This window comes from Tigriopus californicus, chromosome 11 (genome assembly GCF_007210705.1).
Source record: "Tigriopus californicus strain San Diego chromosome 11, Tcal_SD_v2.1, whole genome shotgun sequence".
Taxonomy (NCBI): domain Eukaryota; kingdom Metazoa; phylum Arthropoda; class Copepoda; order Harpacticoida; family Harpacticidae; genus Tigriopus; species Tigriopus californicus.
In genome coordinates this window covers 4,427,352-4,454,318 of record NC_081450.1, presented here as the reverse complement: position 1 = coordinate 4,454,318, position 26,967 = coordinate 4,427,352, and the positions used below count along the sequence as shown (strand labels likewise).

At 45.0% G+C, this 26,967-nt stretch overlaps 1 protein-coding gene and 1 non-coding gene across 2 annotated transcripts; one reads left to right on the top strand and one right to left on the bottom strand.

Moving 5' to 3' along the window:
- Positions 1–26,967, bottom strand: LOC131890939 (latrophilin Cirl-like). Its single transcript, XM_059240395.1, has 7 exons — positions 26,374–26,967; positions 14,845–15,064; positions 9,580–10,046; positions 8,446–9,279; positions 7,208–7,827; positions 2,194–2,412; positions 1–1,210 (listed from the first exon to the last, which is right to left on the bottom strand). The coding sequence occupies exons 1-7, from the start codon at positions 26,516–26,518 to the stop codon at positions 320–322; spliced, it is 3,396 nt and encodes a 1,131-aa protein (XP_059096378.1). The 5' UTR covers positions 26,519–26,967; the 3' UTR covers positions 1–319.
- Trnap-cgg (transfer RNA proline (anticodon CGG)) lies at positions 13,574–13,645 on the top strand. Its single transcript has one exon. It is a non-coding gene; the product is annotated as a tRNA-Pro (tRNA).

Sequence of the window (26,967 nt, the reverse complement as noted above, 5' to 3'; positions counted from 1 at the left end):
TTCCTTTTAAAAGTTTCATTATTTTATTAGTGCACGGTGATATGACAAAGTTCTAAAAATTCATGACATTAAAATTCACAGCCATTCTAAATCTGATACAAAAACATACTTTTAATAACGTCCAGAGCAATGAGGTGATTCTGGCCGACGGATCCGGAGGGTGAGATCTTACGCGATTTTCAAGGAACGAATTAATCTGCTTGGGTAAACACTTCAAATCTGTTCACAAACGGGTGTAAAAATCCAGTAAAATATCATCCAACCAGAGAGATATCACTTTTGGCCGGCACCTTGAAATTGCCAGCAGCACTATCTAATATCAGGCAATGTTCTGTCCAGGACCCCCAAAATGGTTACTATTATTGTTGTTATTGTTATTTCTTCGCAGCGTTCGGATTTTGGCCTCGATATACTCGCTGCTCTTCACTGACACTTGGATGGGTTTGCAATCCTTAATTTGGACTTGGGTCTGGAGCTGTTCCGGCACATTGCTAGCGGTCTCATCCTTGTTGGATTTGGTCCGATTTCGGCTATTGAATCGGTGGGCCCCGGTGCGCACAAACGTACTTGAGATCCCTTGACTGCTCGGTCCAGATATCCGTCCCACAAATTGCTCATTGGAGGCCGATGGTCTCAACGTGGTGCTTCCTCCCTGACTACCCGCCCGACTGACGGAGGCCAGGAGAGGCTGTTGCAGAGGTGAGGAGATAAGAGGCCGTTGCTCACTGAAGCGGCTCGAGGATTGTCGAGAGTAACTTAGCCGGTCTTCCAGGCTCTGATCACTCAAGTCAGATTGCGGTGGGTGAGGAATGGCTTCTTCGTAAAGCTGAGAAGCCTGCTGTTGGTGATGCATGAGCAGGGGATTACTCGGATCGATCTCCCAATACACGTGCCCATGGGGCGAAACCGCCCGGTAGACCAATTCATCTTGCGAGGACACTCCACCCCGGGAAAGGTTCTGCGTCATGAACTGAGGACTCATGACGCCACTGTCCAAACTGGAACTGCCCGTGGAGCCCGAGGGCATCATCATATTGATACTGTCCACCAACTGAGTGCTGTACGGATTCAGTGTAATGTGCGGCCGAGGTTTGTTCAAATGGTGAGGCTGAGGCAGCAGAGTGGTGGCCGTTCCATTGGGGGTAACCCGGACCGTGCCCACGACGCCATGCTGCAATGTTTTGGTTCCACCGGCGTATTGTGAGGACATCTAGAATGAGAAATGGTTGGTTTTAGTATTTCGTGTTGGTTTGTAGGTGGCAAAAGAGGTGCAAATGCAAAGAAAATGGTCAAATCCATTTTATGACTTTTTGTTACCAGCTTCTGATGCATTTTGCCGCCTTCAAAGATAGTGCCTATTTTGCAACGAAGATCCGCTCAAGGCTGTGGTCGTTTATTGGGTCAGCTTTTTAGCATCGGAAAAGGCTTAGAAGTTTTCATTAAGCCCCAATCAATTCAATTAGGAGATTTTCTTTTCCTTGCAAACGTTGTTCATCCTGACTTTTCAACCAACTCGTCCGAAAAAAAAGCACAACTTTTACGAGATTTGGTGCTCTTCTTTTTTTCCGCCAAAGAAAGTACCTGGGAAAACTTGAGTGGTTTTTGTTGCTTTACTCAACGACCAAGTTCATTCAAGCAAGGTGTGGTCAGAAACTTTTTTATTTTGCCCACTTCCTAGCTCTCTCGTTTTCCGCCTAAAACCACAATCGGAGTCTCTTATCCTTCTTTTCCATGGTAATACTTTTTTATTCGTCTTATCTCTCATCTTTTGCTAGCCGTGGCTTTGATTGAAGTCAGACCCTTATTTTGGTGGCCAATCGAAAGTTGTTTGCCATCACAAAAGGCCAAGAGAATCAAGCATACGTGATACAAACACCAGCGTAAAGCAAAATGAGTTAACAGTGGCTAAAATTCGATACAGAACAAAAAGCAATTTCATTAACTCGGAAAGTTGGCCAAGGGAAAGTCTAGCCAATGGGCTTGTACAAGCACTTGTTATTCTAGGGTTGCAGTGGGTCAAACAAAAACTTTTTCATGTCCATCATGCCCCTCCGGAGTTCAATGGCTAAAACTGAAACAAGTCCATGGAAGCCCCCTAACCCCCCCTCCCCCCTCCCCTCCTCAAGACTATGTCAGCCCTTTTCATTGTTTCCTCAGTGTCAAGTGGAATAACGGGAGACGAGCTCTTCTTACCCTTGAAGAATTGTTAAGTAGGAGCGATCTGGAGCTCTTGCTTGAGGCCTCCAAGTTCGATCCACTGTGATGACCTCCAGGACCAGGATGGTAATAACTTTGCCCCTTGTGATTGGCAGAGGGGTCCTTGCTACAAAATGACGCGGATGACATGGGCAGCAAGCCACAGCAGCAGCAACAAAAACCAGTGGATGACGAGCCACACATCTTGTGGCGACACTGAAAATGGAAAAAGAAAAACCGTTAGATTTTGACAACACTGTAGGGATCCTCATAACGCTTCAAAACTGTGTCCAAAGCGACATCATTGTGGTAGGTGGCGTGTTTAAGGCATATTCCACAAGACTTTCTGCTAGGACAAAGAAGTTTTCACAAGAGCACGAAATTTTCACAAATCACTTTCCAATGTTGGGCGTAAGTTTGGCAGCCTTTGAAATTCCAGTCACGGAGCTTAAAACTTCGGGTATCGGCAAGCAGTAGTTGGGGGGCCTTCGATGAGCTCGACTTTTCGGAAGCAAAAAAAAGAAGCGACTAAGGAGACCTCTTGAATGTTAAATTGACCTTCAAAGGCCATTTTGAGGTAACCTTGAGTTTGTCAATAGCAAACTGCCCTTCCTTGCTGCTCGGTGGTTGCATTCGAAGTAGATTTTACTTCAGTCTCGTGCGTCTTCCAATTAAGTTTTGTGATAGATCTGTGAAAATTTTCTCCCTTTCCTAGTATGAGTGTGCCAAATAAGTCCAAAGCCCAATCGTCCGTGAGACTTGGCATGTTTCATTGTAGAATTAAGGGCGAAATGAGGCATTAGTGCAGGCTTTGCCCTAATGACTCCATTGGAACGAGTTTTCTCCCCTTCGCTTCTAATTAAAGTCCACACGAAAATACAAGTAGCAGCCAACATTTTTGTAACCAAGTTCATCACACACAAGGAGTCACGAAACGCATGCATATATTGAGAGAAGTTTTTTTTCTACTGTAATTCCGTGCCGCAGGCTGGTAGGCAGTGGGCAGTAAAAAGTGATTTGAATAGTGCATGTGTGGTTGGCATGACTCTTCATTCTACGCTTGATTTGAAGCGAATTGGATTACAACAAGGCCACTATTAACCTACAGTTGGTGCCTAACTTTGGCTTCAACGTCTTGGCTGCCAAGTGTAGACCCTCAGTGGATCCGCTCCCTTAAGTTAGTGTTCAAATGTAGCGTGATTTTCTTGAGGCATGTCAGATGTAATCAAAAGGCACCATCTCCTTCCTTCACTCTTAAGCCCTTGTATGAGATTCCTATACAACACTCCACAATGGAGACAAGCGAACAAAGTTAACTCAATCTGCATTCAAGCTCTTAATTTCGAGACCCGCGAACTCCACGGAGAAAAAAACCCAGAGGGAGCGAAATTTTCGCAAGCATCTTGGAAGAACCATTTGCACTTTTCTCCGAACTTGAAGTGAATAATTCACGCTCCTCCTGGAAGTTCTTGTAGGTAGACTTCGCTCTGCCTACATTGTGCTGGGAAGAGAACAGTTGTTCAAACCCATTCTACGGTAATGGAATGATGAAGCTCTTCAAAAAGCACTTTAAGCATCTCTTCCTGGACTTCTGGTTATGAATTTGCACTACTACCACTCTCAAAATGCGTGCCATTCCCAACCTACCGAACTTCATGGTCGAGAAATTTGCCGAGGTTTGGCACGATATCCCAACAAATGTGTTCGTTTTTGTCAGAGGACTAAAAGGAGCTCCAAAAGGGTTTTGTGAGTGTCTAGAGGGGGGGTTATGAACATTGAGCAGACTATGGAGCATGAAGAAGTGGATTTGGTGAGGTTCCCTCTCTCGCTCTCTCTTTTTACTTGGCCAGAAGAGCCGAGATCGCCTCGGACAGACATTTTTCGGATGTTCGGTTCAAAATAGTGGAAGGAGGGGAGCCGCATGGATGTGAATTCGGTGCCCGACCAGAGTGAAATGCAATTTAATTTCAGCTTCACTAAATCATAAAAGATGAGATTTGCCAGGGCTTCTGTTATCCCGCCGTTCGTGCCTCCTCTGGGGAGCTAGAGGTCGAGCGAAAAAAAATAAGTTCAAAGCGTGAAACGGACAGAGAAAAAGCTCATGAATACCATTTTTGGTTTGAGAATTGCCTTTGTCCTCCAGAGACCGGATTCATCCCAGATCGGGTTTCAGATGCAGTTCTTTAAATCCTGGGGATTTTGATTTAGATAACTTGAGATTGCCACGACAGGAAATAGGGGGGAAAAGTGGACCGAAAAACCTCGGTCGACAACCCAACTTTACCCCTCCAATCATCAGTCTGTTTCTGTCATTCAAAGATATGGAAAGAGCAACCAAGGGGAGACATTGCAGCTTTTAAAAGGAATGAGCAACACGTCCAAAAGACTCTTCGGTACCGTAAAAAAGTTCATCCTGATCTCTCATTCTTGTAGGGCGAAGTTGGCACCAAGATGTCACCTTCTGCCTTTCCCCGTGACAATCCTTGTCATCTGGTGCCAAGAGTTTGCAAGTAAACTTGAGGCGGATTTCGGATCAATTTCATCTGATCTATCAGGCTCTTCCATTCCATCCCCTCTTTGACATGCTTCTTTGATCATCACAAATTATACAGTTGCCTCGCGAATTAATCACATTAAGGCACAGGTGGCGGATATAAACGAAACCCAGATTGTTCACAGCTTACGTCAGTGGGACAGGGGGGCCAAAAATCATCATGCAAGGCCAAATCTTTTTTTTTTCTTCATTTCTTGAAAAGAACTGCTTTCCTTTTTTTCGCAGGTTTCTTAGCCAGGCCAAGGTAGAGCTCAACAAGTTTTCATTATTGTACATCTTCGACGAAGACACTTGGGAAAATGTTTTCATTTTTAATATCAAAGGATTAAATTCTTGAGTGGCACGCTCACTAAGACCCCCTTTGCCGCTCTCTTTTCCTCTTTTCTTCCCAATTTAAGTGGAGACGCTTCGTCAACTTTGAACATTTTTATCAAGAAACTTTTCAACTTGGTAGGTTATCATTCAAATTTCTCTCCAAGGACAAAAATGAAGCCCACCCTCAGACTTGAGGTTTTGTTGATTCGAGGGAAAATTACAAAAGTTTTGACATTTCTTGGGACTCTGTCGCTGTCAGGGCAAGACTGAAAAGGGGAGAAGTTCTGTTGACATTTCTCTATTCAATAGGGGGTCTTTCGAACATCAGGCAGTCCGTTCGGCCATCCGTCTTTGTCTGTCTTTTCTTGTTCTTAGAAACAGCCACTGCCAACCCTCAGATCGTAAAATATGACTGAACCAACTTTTCCACCCCTTAAATAGCAATTAAGTCTCATTCACTATTGTTCGCGGGTTCTTTTCAGCCTTTCAGCTAAATCCCATCATTTTCTGCTCAAATGTCGAGAATGAAACTCCTTTCTAGGCCATTGCGAAGGGAACAAAAACCTGCTCAGACTGTATCATTCCAAAATTCACTTGAAGTACCAATCCGAGAGATAAAAACTTTCGTGACTAGTTGTAACTTTTTCTTCTTCTTTAATTTCAATTCCTGTTTTTGAGGTCTCAAACAAGGTCCCGGGATTGAAATTTAATCCCCGGTGATGGGATTAATGCAGTTAAGCTCAAGATTAACTCGAGCATCACTCACAAACTCGATCAAGGACGGGCTTTCGATATCGGAAGATGTTTCGAGATCCCATCTACAAGCCAAAGATTTATGGCGATAGCCCTGAAATATGGTCCAAAGAGGGGCCCTCGTTTTTTATTGAAAATTCGATGCCCTCCCTTTTCCAAGCAGCGAAGAAACCTCCAACCTCGAAGCCAGCGACATTGGATAAAATTGGAGGAAACCCTACCTCACGGGTAGAAAAGGAGACTTTATTACCATAATATCGGTAATTATTTCCCAATTCATATTTTCGGGGCTTTTCCTCAAAGGAAAAAAAACAGCTACGGTTGGTAGCACAAGCGAGAGAGAGAGAGAGAGAGAAAAGAGAAATGCTCGGGTTCGAATCCATGCCATCAATCTTTCACTCCCATCCTGGAGCAATACATCACCCCTCAACTCAAGTACATACTACTACGTGCATGCCGTACAGTTTGCAATCCTTAGTTCTCTGTACAGTCACTATTCACATTACTCATCCAGCATCATGAAGAGACACCAGAGGAAAGAAGCATGAAGAGGCAAGGAGGAAGAAGATCGTGGACCAATCGTCCTGCTCATCGCTCTGGCTGTGGTAACCGATCAGTTTCGAACAAAAAAGCCCTTAAACCATGGCTAATTGTACATCGTACGTAGGAGCATACAAGGGAATGAGCGCAAATGCATTTGAGTCTCGTTTTTAGAGCACAGCCACGCTTTTCCTATGGACACTTCTCATTCGAAGCGGGCACGATTGGCTCCATAGATCGCTCCGAGGATTAACTGCATGTGCAAGTGGTAAATGAGGGACTCCTTGCTGAAATAGAGTCACAACACAAAAGGGACTAATTTCCTGCTCAAGTGACCCTTGCCTGACCTCGAGAGAAAGGGAGGCCAGATTGATTGTCCGCGATGCCAAGGAAACCACTTTCCCTCTCTCACTCTCTAGATCACTTGCTCGCTCGCTCGCTCGCTCGCTTCATGTCTAGAGGTCCCTCTGGACTTTGCTTCCGACCAATTACACCCATGTTCATTACCAGTGTGCCACGGAGGAACCAACCCGAGTAGTGTGTCAAGGCCTCGTTTTCGAGGAGCCCAATTCCAAGGAGAGCTAACAGCGAATACAGGTTTTCCAGTTTATGAATAAATCATGTCTGGAACACACCGGCCAATTTTATGCATTGGGAAGCGAGGGAACTCCGGACACAATGCCAAGTAAATGACTCAATTAGTTCGGGTTTGTAAAGGGAACACCGCCTAGGCGCAGTGTTCATGGCTAATGAGATCGCAGTCTTAGTAGACCCGTAATGATCCGGAATACAGCGATCTTGGCAAGGCCGTTGAAGGAAAGAAAACGAAAGAGTAATATCGTGTCTTACCACCAAGAGAATCAGGACCAAGCAAAACACGAAGATGGCAGCGACGACGGAGCCGATAATATCAATTCGGTTCAAAATGGATTCCAATAGCACTTCCGACTCGTCTCCCGGGATGAGTGGCCTCATGCTCACTGCAAAGTTGGTCAGATGGTCACACTCGCACACGGTTTGGGTTTTATTGCTCGACTTCACGCGGCAACCCTGACTGGACCAGGAGTGCTCGTCAAGATCCCAATAAACGCACACCGCATCAGTCATATTTTCACTCAAGTGCCGGAATGTGATTTTCACCGGCTCAGCCAATTGTATGCCTTGGCCAGGCTGAGAGAGCGAGGCCGAGATGATCCTCGAATTAAGGACTCGGTCACGGTGGGCCTTGTGGTCCTCCACTTCCATTTTGGCATGACCCAAGATCTCGTGAAGATTGTTGAAGGAGAAGAACACCACTTCACTTAATCCACCCTGAGCATGATTTTGAACATCTCCAAACGAGATCTGGACCGAGTCGTCTACGTAGAGCAGATTGGAAGTCCGAGCCGGAAAAGTGAGGCTTTTCCGACGGTTCCTTTCCTCGGTGAATTGGCCCCTGTTTGTGACATCTACCACGGAAACGGCCATTGCTGGAAATGCAGAAGAGTGGAATGGAATGAAAATATTTGATCCCTCTGTGGAGGCTACTTCAGAGCGATGGTGGGGTTATTTTTTACACCTCAAAGACGCCTAAAGACGCCTACCAAGTTCTGGGTCTTAGAGCCTCGTTTTGCTATCCTGGTTTCTCGGTTGCAGACCTGCAGGTCTCCTCGCTTTTGTACTTGACTCAAGTCATTTAGCCTAAAGGGGTGATAGATGATGACAGGGTCTCCTATGACAGCCTCTAACAATCCAACTCATTTCTCAACAATTTTGGGAAAGACACACTGGGTCGAATGATGCCACGCTAAGAGAGGAGAAAGAAGACACAAGAAAGACGGAACGAACGAACGAGATGGAGGTAGATAAAAGCGGGATGGGGACCTAGGGTAGACTTCTCTTTTTCCCTTTTACAATATTGCTCCTGTCATCATTCATTTCAAGATCTGTGCTCAGGTGAGGAGAGCACAAAGAGAGAGAGAGAGAGAAAGAAGGAGGCACTTTTTGTCTCTCGGGCATTTTGTTCATTTGTCATCATTATCATTCCAAGGCCGGGTTCAAGTTTTGAGCCGACTGGGAAAAAACACTCGCCAAGGATGGATGCTTACTTAAAATATCTGAAGACTCCACAACGGAATTGGGATCATTCATCACCTTGGCCAGAAGAAAGGCGTTCTCATTCAGAGAGAGTGTAAGCTGACTAGCCACCTTCATCTGGCCGTCGGGGTTGAGGTCGAACCACGCCTCACGGTTGATTGGATCCAACACGTTATTTGCTGATCGGAAGACATTTTCCAAAACCTGTCGGATATGCGACTCCTTATTGGGAAGGCCACCGTTTTTGACAGGTTGCTGTAAGCGGTATTGGATCCGATTGGCCACAGTTCTCATCGTGGCCACGGCTGTTTCCAAGTCTCCCCCATACAAGGACTTGGTCCGGGTCAGGTAGGCCAGGGCAGATACAAGCAGATTTTCAGGGTCTTCTTTACGGACTTGAGCCTCAAGTTTGGTCATCGCCATGGACTTGCAGTTGCTCATGTCTGGCTGGGGTGGTGCCCATGTGGAAGTCATCTCTGGGGTCTCGTTTCTGCCGTGAATCTCAACCAGGAGACAGCTCCATCGGGCATGACCAGTGGCCCCTATCGGACATGGTTGAACAATTTCTTTCCCGGCTTGGGTCCAGTCCCATTGAAGTTTTCGGGCAGTAGTGGGGGCACACCAGAATGAAGGATTAGAAGAACCAGATGTCGACGAGGGACCCACAAAAAGGCTGTTATCACCTTCTTGCTGTTTGGCCATATTTATGGAGGAAGACGAAGAGGGTTGGACAACAGCAAAGTTGTCGTCCCTGGAACCCGATGAAGGATTAAAGCCATCAACACTGGCCATCTCGTTGGACTGCGGCGGTTGGGGGTTGTCTTCCATTGGCTGGAGGTCCACCACTGAAACGAAATGGAACAAAGAAAACCTATAAAACCTGATACGCCATGAGGGAACAAAAGTTGATCTGATAGGACGAGGAAAAATGGCTCATGATAACCCATATGGTCCTCGTAAAATGTTATATATCAAGTTGCTGTCCGTTCTGAGGTAAGCATACTTGGGTTGTGTCCACCCACCCACCCACTACTTCTCAAATGCACTCCCCTTGAATCCACGATCACGGACAAAACCCTCTTAGCCCAACTATGAGTCCAGGTTCCGTATCTCTAGAGAGAGACGGAAAGGGTTGTTGGTCTTACCTTTATCAGTCTGGGACTTAATGGGATCCAGGAGATGGTCCCTGTCGGGATGGGGAGGCCTCACCACTCCAACTGGTCCCAAACTAGATGTGGAGGGTATTGGCGTCGTGATGGGCACTCGGGGAGTCTCATCTTCCTTGTCAGTCACAAGTATCGGCTTTCTCGGGGCTTGGGTGGTGACTGGTATCACCACTCGATCGTTGTCAGTTTGTGGTTGGGATGGACGTCCTCCGAGGACACTGGATCTTCCACCACCCACCAGAGTGGGCTTCCAGGTCTTCCTGTGATCGGGTGTGTTTCTGCCCTTCTGAAGCCATGGAGGTCGATGTTCATTGGAATTGACGACGACGGGCGCTTTGGACGTGGAGCAGGCGTAATGGATCTCCAAATACTTGTGAGTGCCCGGACACGCATCAGGCAATACGGAACTAGATACTGGTATGGTACATGCTCGTCGCCCGTCACACCTGGAAATATGCAATCCCAGATCAACATTAGTTCAATTTCGGGATTTGGTTGTCCTCGACATTGTCGCATTTCTTTCAGCCAATTACCCACTTCTATTGGCACGTTCTCATTGGGGCTTTAGAGGGTCTCATCGAGTTCAGCTATGCATGTGTGCTCAGAAATAGAACTCCCTGTCCTCAACAGAATGAGTAAGATAGACCAGCATTGTCTCCAAAATGCTTTTTAATTGCGTGAGTTCAGGGACTCTGGAATTTGTGTACCCTCTCATAGTGGCACCTTTCCATCCAAGCCTTTGGCTTGTCATCAGATATCACAGATGTGCGTGCTCATTTCATACGAATTGATTTCTCCCATTGATTTCGACGTTCGAGTATGCAACGTGACCCTCCAACCCCCCCCCCTCCGCCACCCACTTCAAGCACACATGGATCTTTTGACATTTTTACCAGACGTCCTCTCATCTTTCTCTATTCACGGATCTAGATCAAATTAGACCGTTTCTAGAGGGAGATTTGGGAGCCATTCAAAGTCGACGGGGGTAAAGGAAAGAGGTCCTTCGACATTCGTTGTCGTTCTCGTCCATTTCATGCTGAGGTCTCAAGCTGGGCCCACGCCAAGAAAGATATAGTATCCAGGCAATTTCATTCCCAATTTTCAGACTCCCCTTCTCCTCTCTTTGGTTCAAGACCGTCTGAAAGAGAGACCTTCTTGTCCACCAGGGGCCATTCCGGGAATTAGACGCCACGAAGAAGGCTCAAGGGCGCCCAATCCCGTTCGACCTTCTCGAGAGGAAAAATAAGGCCTGGATAAAAAGTGACTTACAGCCTTGTTTTATGGCAAAATAAAGAGTGCAACAGTGTCAAGCAGGAACCTTGTTCCGGGCTTGATAGTTTCTATTAGGCTCTCAGAGCCTCTGGCTATCGGACCTGCTTTGGCGTCGAGGCTTTCAATTGCTGTCAGAGTTGATCTATGGTCGATCTTGATATCTGGCCAGACTATCAATTGCCCCTGGCTTTTTGAAGGGGTTGGATTTGAGCATTAACCCAGTCCTGGGCGAAATAATTGGCCTGGACCTGATCAAGAGTCCATTGTCACCTTTCATCTGTCCAGGCATGGCATACATAAATCTCAGCCAGTGAACCCCTAGGAACACTGACAGAACAAATACTGAGCTCTGTCGTGATCTTGGCTACTTGCTTGAAGCTCTTTTTTGGTTCACGTTGCTTTTTGTACAGTGAGGAAGCCTTTGGTATTTGAATCCGGGCTTTGTTCAGGCTTCCATGTATCGAGATTGAACAAGATTCTCTTGTCGTAAATTTGATTCGATCTTGCTTGCCTTCGAGGTCAATTAGCTTGGTCACTCTCCAAACAAAATATGTGCCAGAGAAGCCTCGAAATAGAACCAAGACTAGGATACATCAAGGACACATATAGTCAACTATCCATATGGAACTACATACGTTCAAACACGAAATGTTTGGGTATTCCACGCCTCACACAAAAACCATGCTTGTCCGTAATCTTGCCTCCCCAAGTCCCTCCACGACCCAAGACACCTAGATTTGTTCGACGACCAACCCTGCGAATGAAGTAACTTTTCAGATTGTTGCAACCACCATCCACATTGAAAACTAAACCCGTGGACAACTGTTACAAAAGAATGTCGTCTCGTAAATCATCATCCCAGGTCCCCGAGGATCTAGATGTCCAAGTCAACAACCAACCCTCGAGCCACTTTGGTGTTGTCGTTTAGGGGATCATTCCAAACCCTTTCAGGCGTGACGCTTTTCAAACGAGATCTCTTTCTTTCCGCGAATGTTTTGAGCTGTTTGCCCGAAGATTTGGAGGGGTGACAAGTGCGAGCGAGTAACAAGACCCCTTAGCCACTACTATGTACGTACACAGTATAACTACATAGTACTGAAGTGCTCAGACGGGTCGAACACGAGAACACTTGGTGACGATGATAAGCTCAGGTAAAAATGTGCTGTTTACTGGCCAACTTTTAAGAAGCTCTACTTTAGATCGGAATTGGTTCTCAAGATAAGGCACTCCGAAGTTAGGCTCAATGTAGAAATGGGATATTTATGCTAATAGTGTCAGTGGTGGCACTATTAGAATGGCCTTTTTTTCCTCCTTCCCCTCTCTATTTACTTGCCTAAAGACAAGAAGGCACTGTCGGAGGAATTCACGACTTCATTAGTGCTTGGAAACTATGCAAATCATTACCACCCCGCTTATCCCCTGAACCCGACGTTGTCCCACCTCTAAGCCAAAGATCAAATACTGATTTCTGAACATAGCAGACCAGCAATTGTTGGGATGACCAGATCGCTCTTTGGACGGACTTGTACTCTACGCTAGAGGGATACTGTACGTATTACACAGATGGAAAGGGGTTTGAATCTTGGAGTTTGTTGTCTCTTGTTGGCTCACCAAACAGGCTGTCCCCGTGGAATCGTGGAGGAAGGGACCGAGTGAAAGAAAGTGGAGTCAGCTCATGTTTCCCCAAATCGACTAATCACTCAAATGGACGGACAAAGATGGCAAAGATCAAATTTCTGCCCGCCGTTCCTTGAACCTTGCACCAACTTGTTACTTTATGAGCCTGTTCGTTCGTCTCGTCTTCTGGTTGAAGAACCCGAGAATGGCCACTGCTGCTGGTGGCGATGAGAGAATTGGTCTTAAATTAGCCATTGCAGACTGTAACTGGAGAATGTGATGGGCGAATATGCGACTTTAAGTGGATGTGTGGTGCCTCTGAGTAGGGGTACCTCCCGCCTAGACGACGGATTGAAAGTCACGAAAGACTCTGATGAGCCCAATGAGATATGACATCCCGGGGTTTTTGTTCAACTCCAAAGCAAAAAAGAGACATCCAAATCATCTTGTTCTGAAGCATTTAGTAAGCACAAAAGAGGCCTCAGGGACACCAGTGAACAAAAGCGATCTCGTCAGTCTTTTCCGGTACACATGTCACTCTCAAATGGACGGGAGAACCAGAGGACAATGGCGGAATTTCAGACCAATTGCGAATGGTTCGTTCCTCTGGCATTTGGCCTAGTAAATGAGTTGGACTGATAGCAACCCTGGTGGAAAGAAGTCGAGCTAAGTTTAGGAACCCTTTCTTGTGGAGAAGAAAGGGTGATAAATTACTTAATCAAATGCTGTTTGCTTCAATGCACCCCAGATTAAGATCACTCCTTCCCCACCCATCACGGAAATAAAAACTTGATTCATGCCGTCAAAATTCACCCTTCCACACTTGTTTGGTATCTAATTCTCACCAACTCTCCCTCTGTCATCTCTAGTTGGCTAGTTGGATTTAATCCTCTCATTTCCTTCTCAAAATGTGTTTGCTCGAGACAAAATGCTCGCACTTGTTGACGCCAGCAAAACTCACATTTTACCTCCTCATGACCCTTTCGTACGACTAAATAGTTCTTAAAGGGTAAAACAGAGCAGTACCCAAAATAAGTCCTCCTCATTTTTAAAACCATTAAGTAATCCGTGTCAATGAACAGGTGGCTCAGTGGTCTAGGGGTATGATTCGCGCTTCGGGTGCGCGAGGTCCCGGGTTCAAATCCCGGCTGAGCCCGTCGAAATTATTGTTTTCTTTGCTTTTGATCCGAGTCAGGCAAGTGGATATTCCGCATTAAAAGAAAAAGGTTTAAAAGAATATCGCAATGAAAAGCCTATTTTGGGTGATAAACACGATATATCACGTGGATGTTGGCTTTAATGGCATTGGGAATGACATTGGCGGTTGTTCAATCGCTATAACGATTTTGACGTCCACTCTCTAACATTAACCTTAAAACAATTTGCATAATTTGTGTGTATACCTCATTTTGCTCATAATGCAGTTTTTAATTCCTTGAGCAAACATTGGAGGCAATGTTCAAAACTTGCCAGCCTTTGTGTTGTTTGCTTAATCTAATGCATTGCTTGCCACCTATTTCGTATTTTCCCCTACATCAAGGACCAAAAGCGAGCCCCCATTCAGCTTCCTTCGATCATGTCTTCTTCTTTTGCCACCTCAATTCTGAGCTCTATAAGGAAGCTCGAGTTAATAGACCAATCTCTCGGTGAATTCGGCACTCTATTCGCCATCAAGTCCATAAAACGAGATTTGATGACATTGAGAACAGTTTTGAACCCAATTTTCACATGGGTGAGATTCGAGCTCAATTTGGAGAAGGATGGCCGGATCGTAAAACCTTCTTATTCTGGATGTGCTAGTCATATTTCTTCCCTTTGGCGGATCTTTGCTCCGACCGAGAGCTATTAGCATTTTAATTTCAAAAGTACTAATTCTGACCATTCTGGGCATAGACTGTTGAACACGCGGAGACAGTTTAATTTTTACGACATCTTACTCCCCAAAACTACGGACTGAAGGTCTCTTTTTGGACAAGAACATTTTACTGCCAAGGCTCGAATCCCTTGAAAACAAGGGGCACTTTTTTGATTAGTAGTTTCTGGAGCTGGAGTCGTAGTTTGTGTGTCCTCCTGGGCACAATTATGGGTAAATGAGGAGTAAAATGACTCTCGCCACTCCAAACGAGAAAAGTCAGCGAAAGTAATTCCACTCTCTTTTTTGTTATTATTTTGGAATGTGCGTGTCCTTGTTCGGTTTTAGACATAGTTGAAGCTGCGCTTGATTAGAATGATCATGACTTGCAGGACCCTTAAATTGGAATTGAGCTCTCTCTTTCACAGACAGATTGGAGAAGAATGCCCCCTGTTATTAGTGTCTTTAGTTGGATAGAAAAGGAAGGAACTTTGGAGACTGACCGTTGTTTCAAGGTGATCGTAGTGGAAGGAGCCATGCAATTGACGCTCCAATCGGTTTGACCGTGTTGGTTGCACAAGGCTATGGTGAAACGCCCAAAGTTGCCACGCACCACTTGGATCATCTCGCGTGGGTTCGAGCCCCGGTCGTTGCATGTGATGGTCATGTTCTCACCCTCACAGCTGTAGGCGGTTTTGAAACGAGTTCCATCGTGAGCTTGGCCTGAAAAAATAGAATTAGCATATTTGAATGACTTTCAAATTGCCCCGGAGATGAGAATGACATGAGGATTTCAGAGCACACTCGACTGACAAAAAGGCACCGGGTGAGTCGGCAAGATTCTAATAGGCCACGATTAACCCTGGTTCTGATGCCCAAACAATGAGGGGCGTTTCCATTTCCCTCAGCGTCAATGTTGACTAGGTTTCGTGTGGGGGTCATGCTCCGTTCGTGTACGTTAATCTCGCAACCTAGTCAATACTACCCAACAATGGAGGGGAGACTTCCGTAAATTATGCTGTCGATTGATTTAGATCACCCTGTTGTTGGAACAGAATGTACATAGGGAAGCATTGGTTTGGTTGGCTGATGATGAGTGGAATGATAACGTGAAATGACACGGAGAGGAGGCAAGTCCTCATTTGAAGGGTGTGGAGGACCCTGAATCGGAATGATGACAGTTGAAACCAAGCGCTAGCTAGCTCCCCATCATTAGGTGGGTTGAGAAAGATGAGAGACCAAAAACCTATTTCAAAGTGTTTCTCTTACTCCCCTTTCAAAAAGTTTCGCCCCCTAAGAGGAGTTGATTCGATTTCCATAAAATTCTCACGGAAAGGATCCATTGACCCGAAAGAACTCGGTTGCGAAAGAAATGCATCTTGTGGTTTCAACCACGCCAGAACCAGCGAGAGTGAGGGAAACCAGAAAAAAATACCCAAGATTGCTACACGACCAGCTCTGCACCCATTGATCAGACTTCAATGGAGAACGAGGAGAGAAAGATCCTTGAAAATACCAAACAAAGGAATCCTCCGTGTAATCATCAGAGCTTGAAATTGATCCAAAGAAAAAAAGAGCCATTGATTGCATTTTAATATCTTTGATCGCCCATCAATTTCCTGGAGAGAAATTCAATCACACACTTTTCCTATTCTAGAAAAACAGGACTAAACCTGTTCATCAACCCAACCCAAGTCGCCTCGCTCCTCTCTCTGATCTAAAAACACTGAATGACGCTTTATTCCGGGGAAATGCACTTGAACACACCAATTGACGACCCATCAAAAAAGTTTACGACCTGACTCTGGACTGTCTATTAGATCCAATACCTTGAATCATTCACATTCACCAACTCATTAGACTTTTACGAGTGTCTTTTGGCTCTCTCTTGGTCCAATCGCATTAAACTACGAGGCGCCAAGAGTGTCGAATTTCTCGACAAAAATGCTTGTTGACGACAAAACACATTTCTCAGCCCGACAAGACAATTGGAATGCTAGGGCAATTAAACCCTTTCAGTACTTTTATGATGGATCGACTCGGCTTGAGCTGGATTGCCAACTCTTGTTGTTTTGATACAAATCGCCCCCAAAGATCTCTCTTCCAATGGACGCAATTCATCGGGATCAAACCAGGCGTGCCAAAAGCAACCAGTCCCAAGGTGAAACCAATCCACCAAACACGAAACCTGCAGATTACTCACAAGTCACAAAGGAATCTTCCGATTGTTTTTTTTTCGGGACACGAAGAACGCCTTTCACAATTGCTACCAAGATAGCACATCATGAGTCTAGAGGGGCCTAATCTTTTAACCAGTGTATGCCAAAGTTCTTGGTGCATTTCGCACTTCGTCATAAGATTATCGGATAGGATTTCGATCCTATGCGAAGGAGTCACTTCTCATTCGGCATCACGAAGCCCATTCTATCTCCGGAGATGTAGCCATAACTCTTGAGTGTGTGTGAGTGAAAGGTCAGGTGGTCAGTCGGTCGTTAGAGGAACCTCTTGGGTCGTGTTTAGCATCAGATAAACACGCTCAAAATGGCCGATTAAGTGTCTTGATATTCCAAATTAATGGGAGGACTTGACAAAACCTGAGAAAGTCTCGGGCTTGAGGAATGATTGTGTTTGTTCATCATTCCTCATGTGGCGTTGTCAATTGTAGAGGCTCAAGACGTCCTTTCTCCCCCAAAGACGAGTCGGCATTGGCAAACGCACTTTTTTTTGGTTCCACATTCCTAGAATTCATCTGAGGAAAGTTGCCTTGTACCCTCCCTCTTCAACCACTGGAACCACTTGGACGTACAGTTGTGGAAGACGAAGAAGTCCAGTCACACATCATGGTTACAAGAATCCCTCCCAGCTCCTTAACTGGCCAACTGCCTCGAAAAATGCACTCCTCTCGACCAAAGTGCAAAACTTCCAGATACAATCTATTTCTATCTTTCCTTCTTTCGTCTACTTCTTCTTTATAAATGAGCCTCAAACCTGCCTTGATTAGATAAATGGAGGTTCTGAGGTGAACTTTGCCTCAATCGATGGCGAAAGGAGTGTTAAAAGGTCGTCAAAAGTTTGGCTGTGGTTACCTTGGTCAGCCGATTTCGTCCAGGCCCTTTCCCGGTGGGGAGGATCCCAATAAAATGGCACCCAAGGCATTTAAATAGCGATAAAATGGAAGGGGTCCAATGTACTCTCAATGTCCGCTATTCACAAGGCTGGAAATGAGCATTGGACGACAAGATTTTCAGATTTATATGCCAGCCAGAAGCTCTAGACTTGTGTCCTTTGACTGACTAGGTCGGAGAGAGAGGCAAGAAACTCAAACAAACGAATTAACGAGGCCCTTTGTTGCAAAAAGAATTTGCAATCTCCGCGTTTCCACAGCCCATTTACATAAGTGAATGAATATAAAACGGGACAAAGAAAGGTCTCCCTTCCTTCACGTTTCTAACCCCAATGATCAATGAATTCTGCAACCGGAGATGAACAGACAGAGCTTTGCAAAGCCCACTTCAATTTATAAGTAACGAGAACGGAAACGACCAAGTGCAATTTGGACTGTATCTACAGCACTTCATTCGAAATTGGATGTTGTATATTTTTCTGAATGCATCTTCGAAAACCAACATACAAATTGATTGAATCCACTCTCATTGTGGTTCACTTGTGAACCAATGACATAAAGCGCTTTAAGATGGTCCATGTGCATTTGAAACGCCTTGAAAGAGAAGCAAGATACTTTCTTCCTGCAAAAATATATCACATAAATGTGACTCTTTCTCTACCGCTCACCCAATGCACTTTTCGCCAATCTCATATATTCTCCGCGGAGAGAGAGAAACAGAGAGACAGAGAGAGAAATGGAAAGACATTCAAAGGGACATCCTCTTTGCTGGAATGTTCCGAATATGCAAGTCTTCCAAATTTGATGCCTTGTCAAGTGGGGCTTTCTTCTGACGATTCCACCTTTTGGCACTTCATATTCCAGGAACGCCAAAGTTATTTTATGTCACTTGAAGAATCATCATATAGATCAAGATCGTCCATAAATATCCCAACATTCCTTTCAGCAATGCGTCCCTCTATCCATCACTAGATAGAAGCTTCTTTCAACTTAAAAAAAGTGTCACCCCCTTGGGCTGACTTTTTTTCAAGGATTCGTTTCATGCCAAATGCCCACAAAGCCGAATGGCTACTCGGACGTTTTTCGCTTTCCTTCCCCCTTCATTCGTTGACACTAATTGAGTAGCTCATTAGGAACCAAAGAGATTTTATCGGAGGACATTTATAGCTTTCAGGGCTTCACAATGACAGATTATTGGACAGCGAGGCATAAACAAAAAGTCGTTTGCCATTTGAAGATAAGCGAATCGAGCAAATACTTCGAGCCCCCGCCACTTCATAATGACTGGCGGTTGTTTCTAATAATGCTCCAAAGGTTGAGTCTCTCATCAAAGCTTATGATGACTGAGGTGTTTTCAGACCTAAATTATAGGCCTGTCTCGCTCTTCCTGCGTTCTAGTTTTCCAAACCATGTTGACACGATAAAAATGGCCTCAATGGGAAACCGACAAGAGAGAGAGGAAAAACGAGACACAAGATTTCCAGTCGGACCTGATTACCATTATCTGTTCGAGGATCGATTCGACGGTAGGAGAACAATGATGGATGAAGTCCTCCTTCATGGAGTATTCCGCTCATGTCGGAGTTCTCCGTGGAACACAGGCCCAATGGTCGATCATGGATTATAGATGAAGGAAATTACTCCTATTTCGGTGGCTATAATTTGAACATAAGCAAAGTGAACCACGAATGCGACGAGCCGAGCTCTGCACTCCAAGAAGAGATGGCAAACTTACTACATACAGTACGATGGAGCCAGAAGATGGCGGAGCAAGATTGAGCGGTTTGCCACAAAGAGACCATAGACATGCCTATGAATTTTTGAATGGGAATATGAACATGTGAATGCTCCGCCAAGCATGGTCAGATACAGTATGAACCATGATTTCATAGCTAACCTTTCTTGCCATGGCATATCTCGGCATGGTTAAGAGATGGCAAACTTACTACATACAGTACGATGGAGCCAGAAGATGGCGGAGCAAGATTGAGCGGTTTGCCACAAAGAGACCATAGACATGCCTATGAATTTTTGAATGGGAATATGAACATGTGAATGCTCCGCCAAGCATGGTCAGATACAGTATGAACCATGATTTCATAGCTAACCTTTCTTGCCATGGCATATCTCGGCATGGTTAAGTTGGGAGTGAACCAATCTCATCTGTGGTTTGATATCTATGAGCATGTCTCAATTGAACCGTTGCAGATGAGGATTCTTGAGTGTGTTATTGGGAAATGAGAGGAAAAATGAGAGTTCGAGTCAGAAAATAATAATCATCGTGGATCGACCGAGAACGAGGGCACAAATTCTCTTCCCCTTGAGCAAACAATACACACTCACTGTCTACGCACTGTACCCGCCTATGAAGCGCGTTGTAACATGCAAAAGAAGGCAGCACATCTGTGAAACGGGTCTTCTGTCTTTTTCTGTGGCAGCGACGGACGCTCAAATAGCAGTAGGTACTTCTCCATACATGCATCGGATGGCAAACATTTCTCCCACATGCAAAGTCTTTTTAAATAGGAAATCCGTGAATCTGCATTGGAGCACGAGTCTCCAATGCATCCATCCAAAGATTGTCACGGAACACGTCAGCTGTTTACTTAGAGGTCAACTTTGTATGTGCGAATGTCTTTGCATGTTTTAGAACAACATTGAAAAAGGGTGGACAACTCTCAACGCTGGACAGAGAGATCCAAAGCGATCCAAAGCGATCTAAACTCACCCTGCCCTAAGAATATTGCTCAATGGGTGGTTCTAGGGGAATTGGAACCATCCGGATATCTGGGCAGCTTTACCATGGCGGATTTCAGTTATCCACATGTTATGCTAAGAAAAGTGTGCCAATGGGGACCTTTCTTCTCCACTTTTGAGCCGTTTTGGCACTCCCACTGCAGAGAAGGAAGACCTCTCTCTTGATCCATTTAGACTTGGGGTGCCACCAGCCATGGCATTGGCACCGCTTAGTCGAGGGAAGGTGTGTGAGGAGGATTATGCAGTTTTGAAAAGTGTTGCATTTTAAATGGAGAGAAACGGGGATAAAAACGAGCCAGAGGGGCTTTGGAAACCATTCCTGGAAATGTTCATAATTCCGTCCCTATTCCCGAGTATTTATTACCCATCCTTGAGGTCCATCAGGCGCTGCTACAACGGACAGCGGATCGCACTAACAGTGGTGGTGTGTTCCGAGAGATTACAATGTCACAATTTGTTCCGGATTAGAGCGTAAACGAAGAGTTATGCCCGCCGCCAAATACGGACCACGCACTACTTGAGCGAGTGGTGCCATGTGGGATGCCACCCAAAGCACTGCCCAAATCATAAATACCTAATGAAGGACCCCAAGAGCATGATGATCTTCACACTTGCCATGAGAAAGGGGAGGGGACGCATGTTGCTTCTCCAACGAGGCTTTGAATAGGCATATCTGCTCTACTGTTTGTACGAGTCTGCTCTCTATAGGCAGGGCAGCTTCGATGACTTCAAGACATCCCTGGGCACCAAGACCAATTGAGATGAAGAGAAATGCGCCCTCATCCCGCCCGGAGGGCGCGTTTAATTGCGCCAGGTTTTGCTCAGTGTGCTAGTTGTTGTACGACCTGTGGCAATTCTGATAAATTATTAAACACTTTTTTGCTCCTCCCTCTTGCCTCCGACACTCCAAAGGGCTTCCAAAGCAGCGGGACGAACAAAAAGTCCTCTGCTCCAGCCATAAAACTTATGAAGATCAACGGCAACCACACAAGCAATGGTACATCTACCTCTTCTACTACCTCATCATCCTCATCTTCATCATCATCATCATAGCGGTGTTGGATAAGTGAGTATGACTGACGCTTTCTTCTACAATGAACCAGCTTCAACATCTATCGTCGTCCATAATACTGTAGTAACAACGAACAGCGGCCCCCAAGAGTCATGCATGCCCCAAAAGAAGCCAGAGAGATGCTCATATTTTAACACCGCTTTTCAGGTAATTACGGCCTACAGCATTACTCGTCATCCACTCTTTTGCTCTCGCCAAGTGGCTTAACTCAAGGAGATGATGTGTCGATGGAATAAAGTTTTTTTCCCTCTCTCTCACCATCAGGCTTCTAATGATAATGATTTCAGATGTGTTCAAGATCGAGTTACCACAACCATTTGTCTGAGAGCAAGTTGGTGTGAATGAGATTTATTGGCATGAGTTCCAGGTAGTAAGAACACTTCCATTGGAGAGTGGGCGTCGGCGTCTAAAACCGCCAAGCATCCATGGCCATCCGTATCTCTGAGCTAAGAATAGAGAGTTTAAACAAAGAGAGGCTTTAAAGCATTCTTGTCCGCTATTACAACGCGTGCATATGTAAAAAGGGGTTTTCCTAGATATTACACACCTCTAGTGGGTGGATCGCGAGCTATACAGTATAAAGTATTTCAAATCTGAGGATCCCATTCTCCTTGATTCAAATATGTCCTCCAGGCTTAATTCTCAAGAATTTGAGGAAACTAATTGCAGGTTCCGAGTAACAGAGCCATAAGAGACTGTTCTGAGATGTGCCTTGGGGAAATATTTCCAAGCCATTATGAATCGGGAGAATACGGGTCAGATGTTCACGGATGAAGAACAGGTGTGAAAAAGATCGTATCTCGTGAACAAGTCGGTGCGATATGGACTGAAAGGCCGCCGCTATAATTCAATCGAAGGCGACGGGACTTGAAATTATGGGCGCGGCTTTTGAGATGGAAAGATAACACACATATATGATGCCTCCTTCAACTCAAGTCTTGCCACATAGTTTGGAGGCCCATCTCGGCACTTCCTCCGATTCCCCTCTGATTCTTTTTCTGAATTGAGATCTAAATTTCAGCTTGAAATTGGATCCTTCGGTCCTTGATGATCTCTTGATGTACAACGTGGAAATGCTTGATCGATGAAGATAGAGATGCTAATGGAAGCTGATAGATCTTAATTGATCGTGTTGTTTGTACAATGCAGACATGTCATGAAAAACGGTTTGAAGTGTAATAAATCGACTTCTGGAGCTCCCAGTTCACTACATATAGTAGAGCGATGCATAGTTGATTCCCTCCAAGGTCCTCATTAAGTAGCGTTCTAAATCATTTATTTCGTCTGAATCAACAATAGGTCCCCTCTCGATCCCGAGCTCTCTTTTCCTTAGAGAGGAAGGAGTCTTGCAGCGTCACGCTATTCTATTGAAGCTCGGACGAATACCGAATGCTAGTTCGTACGAGTAGATCATCCTCAAAAAACGACCATTTGGAGGTTTTTCGAAATCAAAGACTTCCACGGCAATCAAAAGCATGTTATTGAACAGATGCTGTTGTTGGGCCGACGGACCCAATGCGAGTGTCTAAATGACTTGAAGAAACTTGGCCAAGAAGATTGACTTAAAGAGAGAAAGAGAACGAACGTCGACTATCTTCCTTTTAGGAAACGTCCCGAGAGATTCCGGGATTGGATTTCAGCTCTATTTGTGGACCCAACAGGACTTCTCTCTCTCTCTCTCAGCTCTTATAGAACACACAAACAGACAGATAAGGATTTACAAATGGACCCAGGAGAGATTTCTTCTCCTTTTAAAGAGAAACAATGTCTTTTTGTTCCAACACTTGCACCTCCAAAAGCTCATCAAGGAAAGACAGAAAGAGAAAGAGAACGAGAGAGAGAGAACAGGGTCCGGCAGGGTGATGACCACACTTTTTTGCTTCCATCTCATGCCACAAAAAGTCGAGACAAAAAGAGACTCTAGGAAAATGAGGCAGAAGTAGGAGAAATAGTCTGGGGTTAATGAGAAGTGATGCAGGCTCCACAGTCTGAGCCCCCTAAAGAGATGGAAGCTTTATCTCCGTCGATTTAAGAAACTTGTTCCACTTGGCAATTGTTTTCAACACTCCTGAAAAGGTCAGTCTCGACACAGAGCCTGCATGTTGACTTTGGACAAGTCTTTCTGAAGAGGAGATCTCAAAACTAATGATCAATTTACATTTGTTCAAGCTCAAAAGATTTAGACTGTAACTACACAGACTAATGAAAACTGGTCTCGAACTGACAAAGCCGAACCTCTTCACTCCCATCAAAGGCTGAACTGAATAATAGGTTCCGGATGTGTATTTGTTGATACAAATTTTGACGATAAGACTTTTCAAATGTATGGCCCATGGTCAATGGCCATTCTAAATTCGTTTTAGCGAGTTATCCCCATTTTTTAAAATTCAGTTGAAGCGGTGGGAAATTGAGACCGGAGAATGCGGTAGCGCACATCTCTCTCTCTCTCTCTCTTTCTCTGTCTATGGTTGTTCTCTCTGACCACTCTAGGAAATGGGCTTTTGTCGGTGAATCAAAGATTGTAATTATGGTCGAACAAAGCCTCTTCTTAATGAAAGAACCCGCTCCATTGGTTCAACCATTCAGCAGACACAGAAGCACTGTCGTGTTTGGGGTTCGTGGTTGTGAGGAAGCCGTATCATCTCCAATTGGTGGTAAAATTGGATTTCACAAATTACTCCGGACTGCCCATCAAAAACACAGGGAAGGTGAGGGAACATTGAACCCTTCTTTTGTTTTCGTGCTACATTTGTAGTACTTTGTGCCTCCAAGGCATCTGAGTCAATATGATTTCTGACCCCTGAGAAAAAAAAGCAGAAAGCAAAGAAACTCAATTTTAAATCAAAGCTTGAAAAGGAAATCATGACCAACAAATCACACCCAGAATCGTGTTAATAACATCCTGTCCCAAAAAGATGAGATGCAATGGGCTCCCCCCAAAAGCCCACTTCCGCCAACCATTCAGAGTTGCAATTAGATCTCGAACTTTTAAAAGCATTCAAAATTTAATGGCTTCAAGGAGGATAGTCGTAATCAAAAGAGCAACGCACCACAACCACAAAATGAGGGGGCCACCCTGAAGGTGCCAATTACAACCAGTTTGTTTCCCCCGGTTCAAACAACCAAGGACCCACGACCGAACCCAATGTCTTTAAAGAGGTTGACATTTTATTCGTCTACCACGTTCTATAATTACGTCGACATTGAAACAAGCACGTAGCATGAAAACGGTTTCCAGCAATTAAACTAACAAACGGGAAGAAAATATGACTACAGGGTGGGCCAGAAGTTTGGCTTCCTGTCTTCTTTCTGTGGCATGGAAAAAAAAGCAGAAATCCCTTTTCGTCCAAGGGAGTGTCCACTAAACACACCCTGACGTCTTCAATCCAATTTGGCGACTTAGTGCCCGAAAAATTACCCATAAAAAGGGACGGGCTAGGAATCTGGGATAGCAGTCAGTCGTGCATGCACTTGGGTAGTCTCTCTTAATTGCCATCAATTAAAAAACAATTTCTCGGACTTTTTGGCCCTTGAACCCACGTTCCTGACACAGGTTCATCAGAGAAAGACCACGGAGTATTACCGACAGTTCAAGAAGGTCATTGTTACTGCCTGATTCACTCTGACAGCCGACATCAAAGCCGTGACGTCAGTCTTTAAATTGCTGACAATGCCTATTATGACATTAATCTCAATTCATCTTGGTAAACATGAGCCCTTTTTGTAGACTGCGATACTTCATCGCGTCCCAGACCTCTGCCAACACTCGAAGGATAGCGCCAAACTTGAGCGTTCTTGAAATCCGAGTGTTCATTTGCAAGCTCAAGTTACTTGGAAAGGATGAAAGTTCGAGGCTGAAAACTCGACACAAAATCTTTCTGGAGGGGGGGGGGGGGGAGTGTCTTGCAGGAAGCTCTCCAAGTCTGCTGCGGCGGCTGCCCACACTAGCTTGAGAAAAGCCCCTGAAGGTAAGTAAATTACAGGGAGTCTACATCTACATCTCGACAATTAGTTGAATGGCCAAGAACTCCTCGGAGGCTTTGGCAACCCTTCTGCCCAAGCTCGAGCATTACTATTACTGGCAAGCAACTCAGTCCTCGAGGATGGTTGAGATCGAGAAAAAATTCCATGAAAACAAAAACAAGTTCAACAGGAGAAGCTTTTAAACCCCGATGATCGCAGAGACGACAAACCAACCAGAACAGGTTAAGCTTTGGAAATGAAAAATAAATACATTTGACTGTGGGAGGCTTTCGAGGCACTCAAGCCGCAAATATAAAGCTATTGCTTTTTAGAGTTCAAAGCCGCAAGTTGTAATCGAATCATAAATATCAAGAGTAAACCTGCTCGAACGAACAAAAGGTTCCCTGCATGCTCAAGCCAACTTCAGATCAAGTTTCCTAAGCTCCAAGAATATTCTTGAATACGAAATTCGAGTTGAGAAGTGTATATACCAGTGTCTACTTGTTTCACACATTTCGAGAGGCCATTTCCTACTTTGTAGAGGTTAAGCGCTTTACAACTCATGCAAATGCGACCCCATGCAAAAAACGGTCGTGATCTGCGATCAAGGTACTACCTACAAATATCGTGACTTTCTTTTATCTTTCGTGATGTTGGTGGAACCGTTCATGAATCAAATCAATTTCACTCGGTTCCTTTATCTATTAGTCGTTTAAAGCTAACTTGCGTTATGTTATCTTGTTAGAATGTGACGCAATAGAAATCATTCCTAGTTTATGCTCAGGTGGACGAGAGATTAGCGATTCAAATGCGAGAAAATCACTGGTCCAGTATTGAGATTGCCCAGGCAGCTGCCCATTATTCAGGATTACACCCGAAAAGCCCTTCAGGCTTGAGGGTCGGATGACATTAATTTGGGCAAGAACTGAGCAAGTCGGCAACCAACCGCTCGACGAAGCTAGGTCGTTGGCATTCAGTCATTAGAGTGAAGCTGTTGTCCATGCAAAACCCTTGACCATAAAGGCGGTGATTGAGAAGGGCTCTTAGTCAGAAAGACCAAGGAGGATGTCATAAATCGGAATCATTGGGGGCTATTCTTCTTCTTCGTCATCTTACCTTCTGGGAATGGAGGGTATAGACCACCCTGACTGTTCGATGTTGGTCCGGGGTCACCCGAGGTGTGCTGGACACCGAGCAAAAAGACGCACACTAGTAAATGGGTCACAACACCGCCCAGAAGCGGTCCTCTCTTCGTAGCCATGATGTCGAGCTAAAAAAAGGCCAGACACAAGGCCAGGCCACACTAGGCGAGGAGTAGGTAGGGGAGAGAGAGAGAGAGAGAGAGAGAGGCCAAGTAGATTGAGAGGTTAGGGAGGAGATGGGATCCTCATGACTACTCAATCACTTTCCACGAGATTCACTAAGTGGATCTTTTGTTCAACCTCAAGATCATTCCCACGAAAGTTGCGAAAGACAATGCAAATGGGCAGAAACCACCACCGGTGCACCACAACTTCTTTGAGGGAAGAACTGACTATCTTTATCACCACCTCTTATCTTCCGTCTCGGACTCATTTAACGCCCTTCGAAGTGGGTAAACACTTTTCTCCTGAAATCAGAGGTAAATAGGGGGGGCGAAGACTTGTAATACCCCGAAATCCTTAGTGCACTTCACTCGAAAAAACAAGCCCTGTTGTTGACAGTGATCTT

Coding starts and splice junctions, on each gene's coding strand:
- LOC131890939 (XM_059240395.1), bottom strand. CDS start 26,518: ATGGCTACGAAGAGAGGACCGCTTCTGGGCGGTGTTGTGACCCATTTA. Junction 10,047..14,844: donor ACGATCACCTTGAAACAACG/GTCAGTCTCCAA, acceptor GCATATTTCCAG/GTGTGACGGGCGACGAGCAT. Junction 9,280..9,579: donor TAAGTCCCAGACTGATAAAG/GTAAGACCAACA, acceptor ATTTCGTTTCAG/TGGTGGACCTCCAGCCAATG.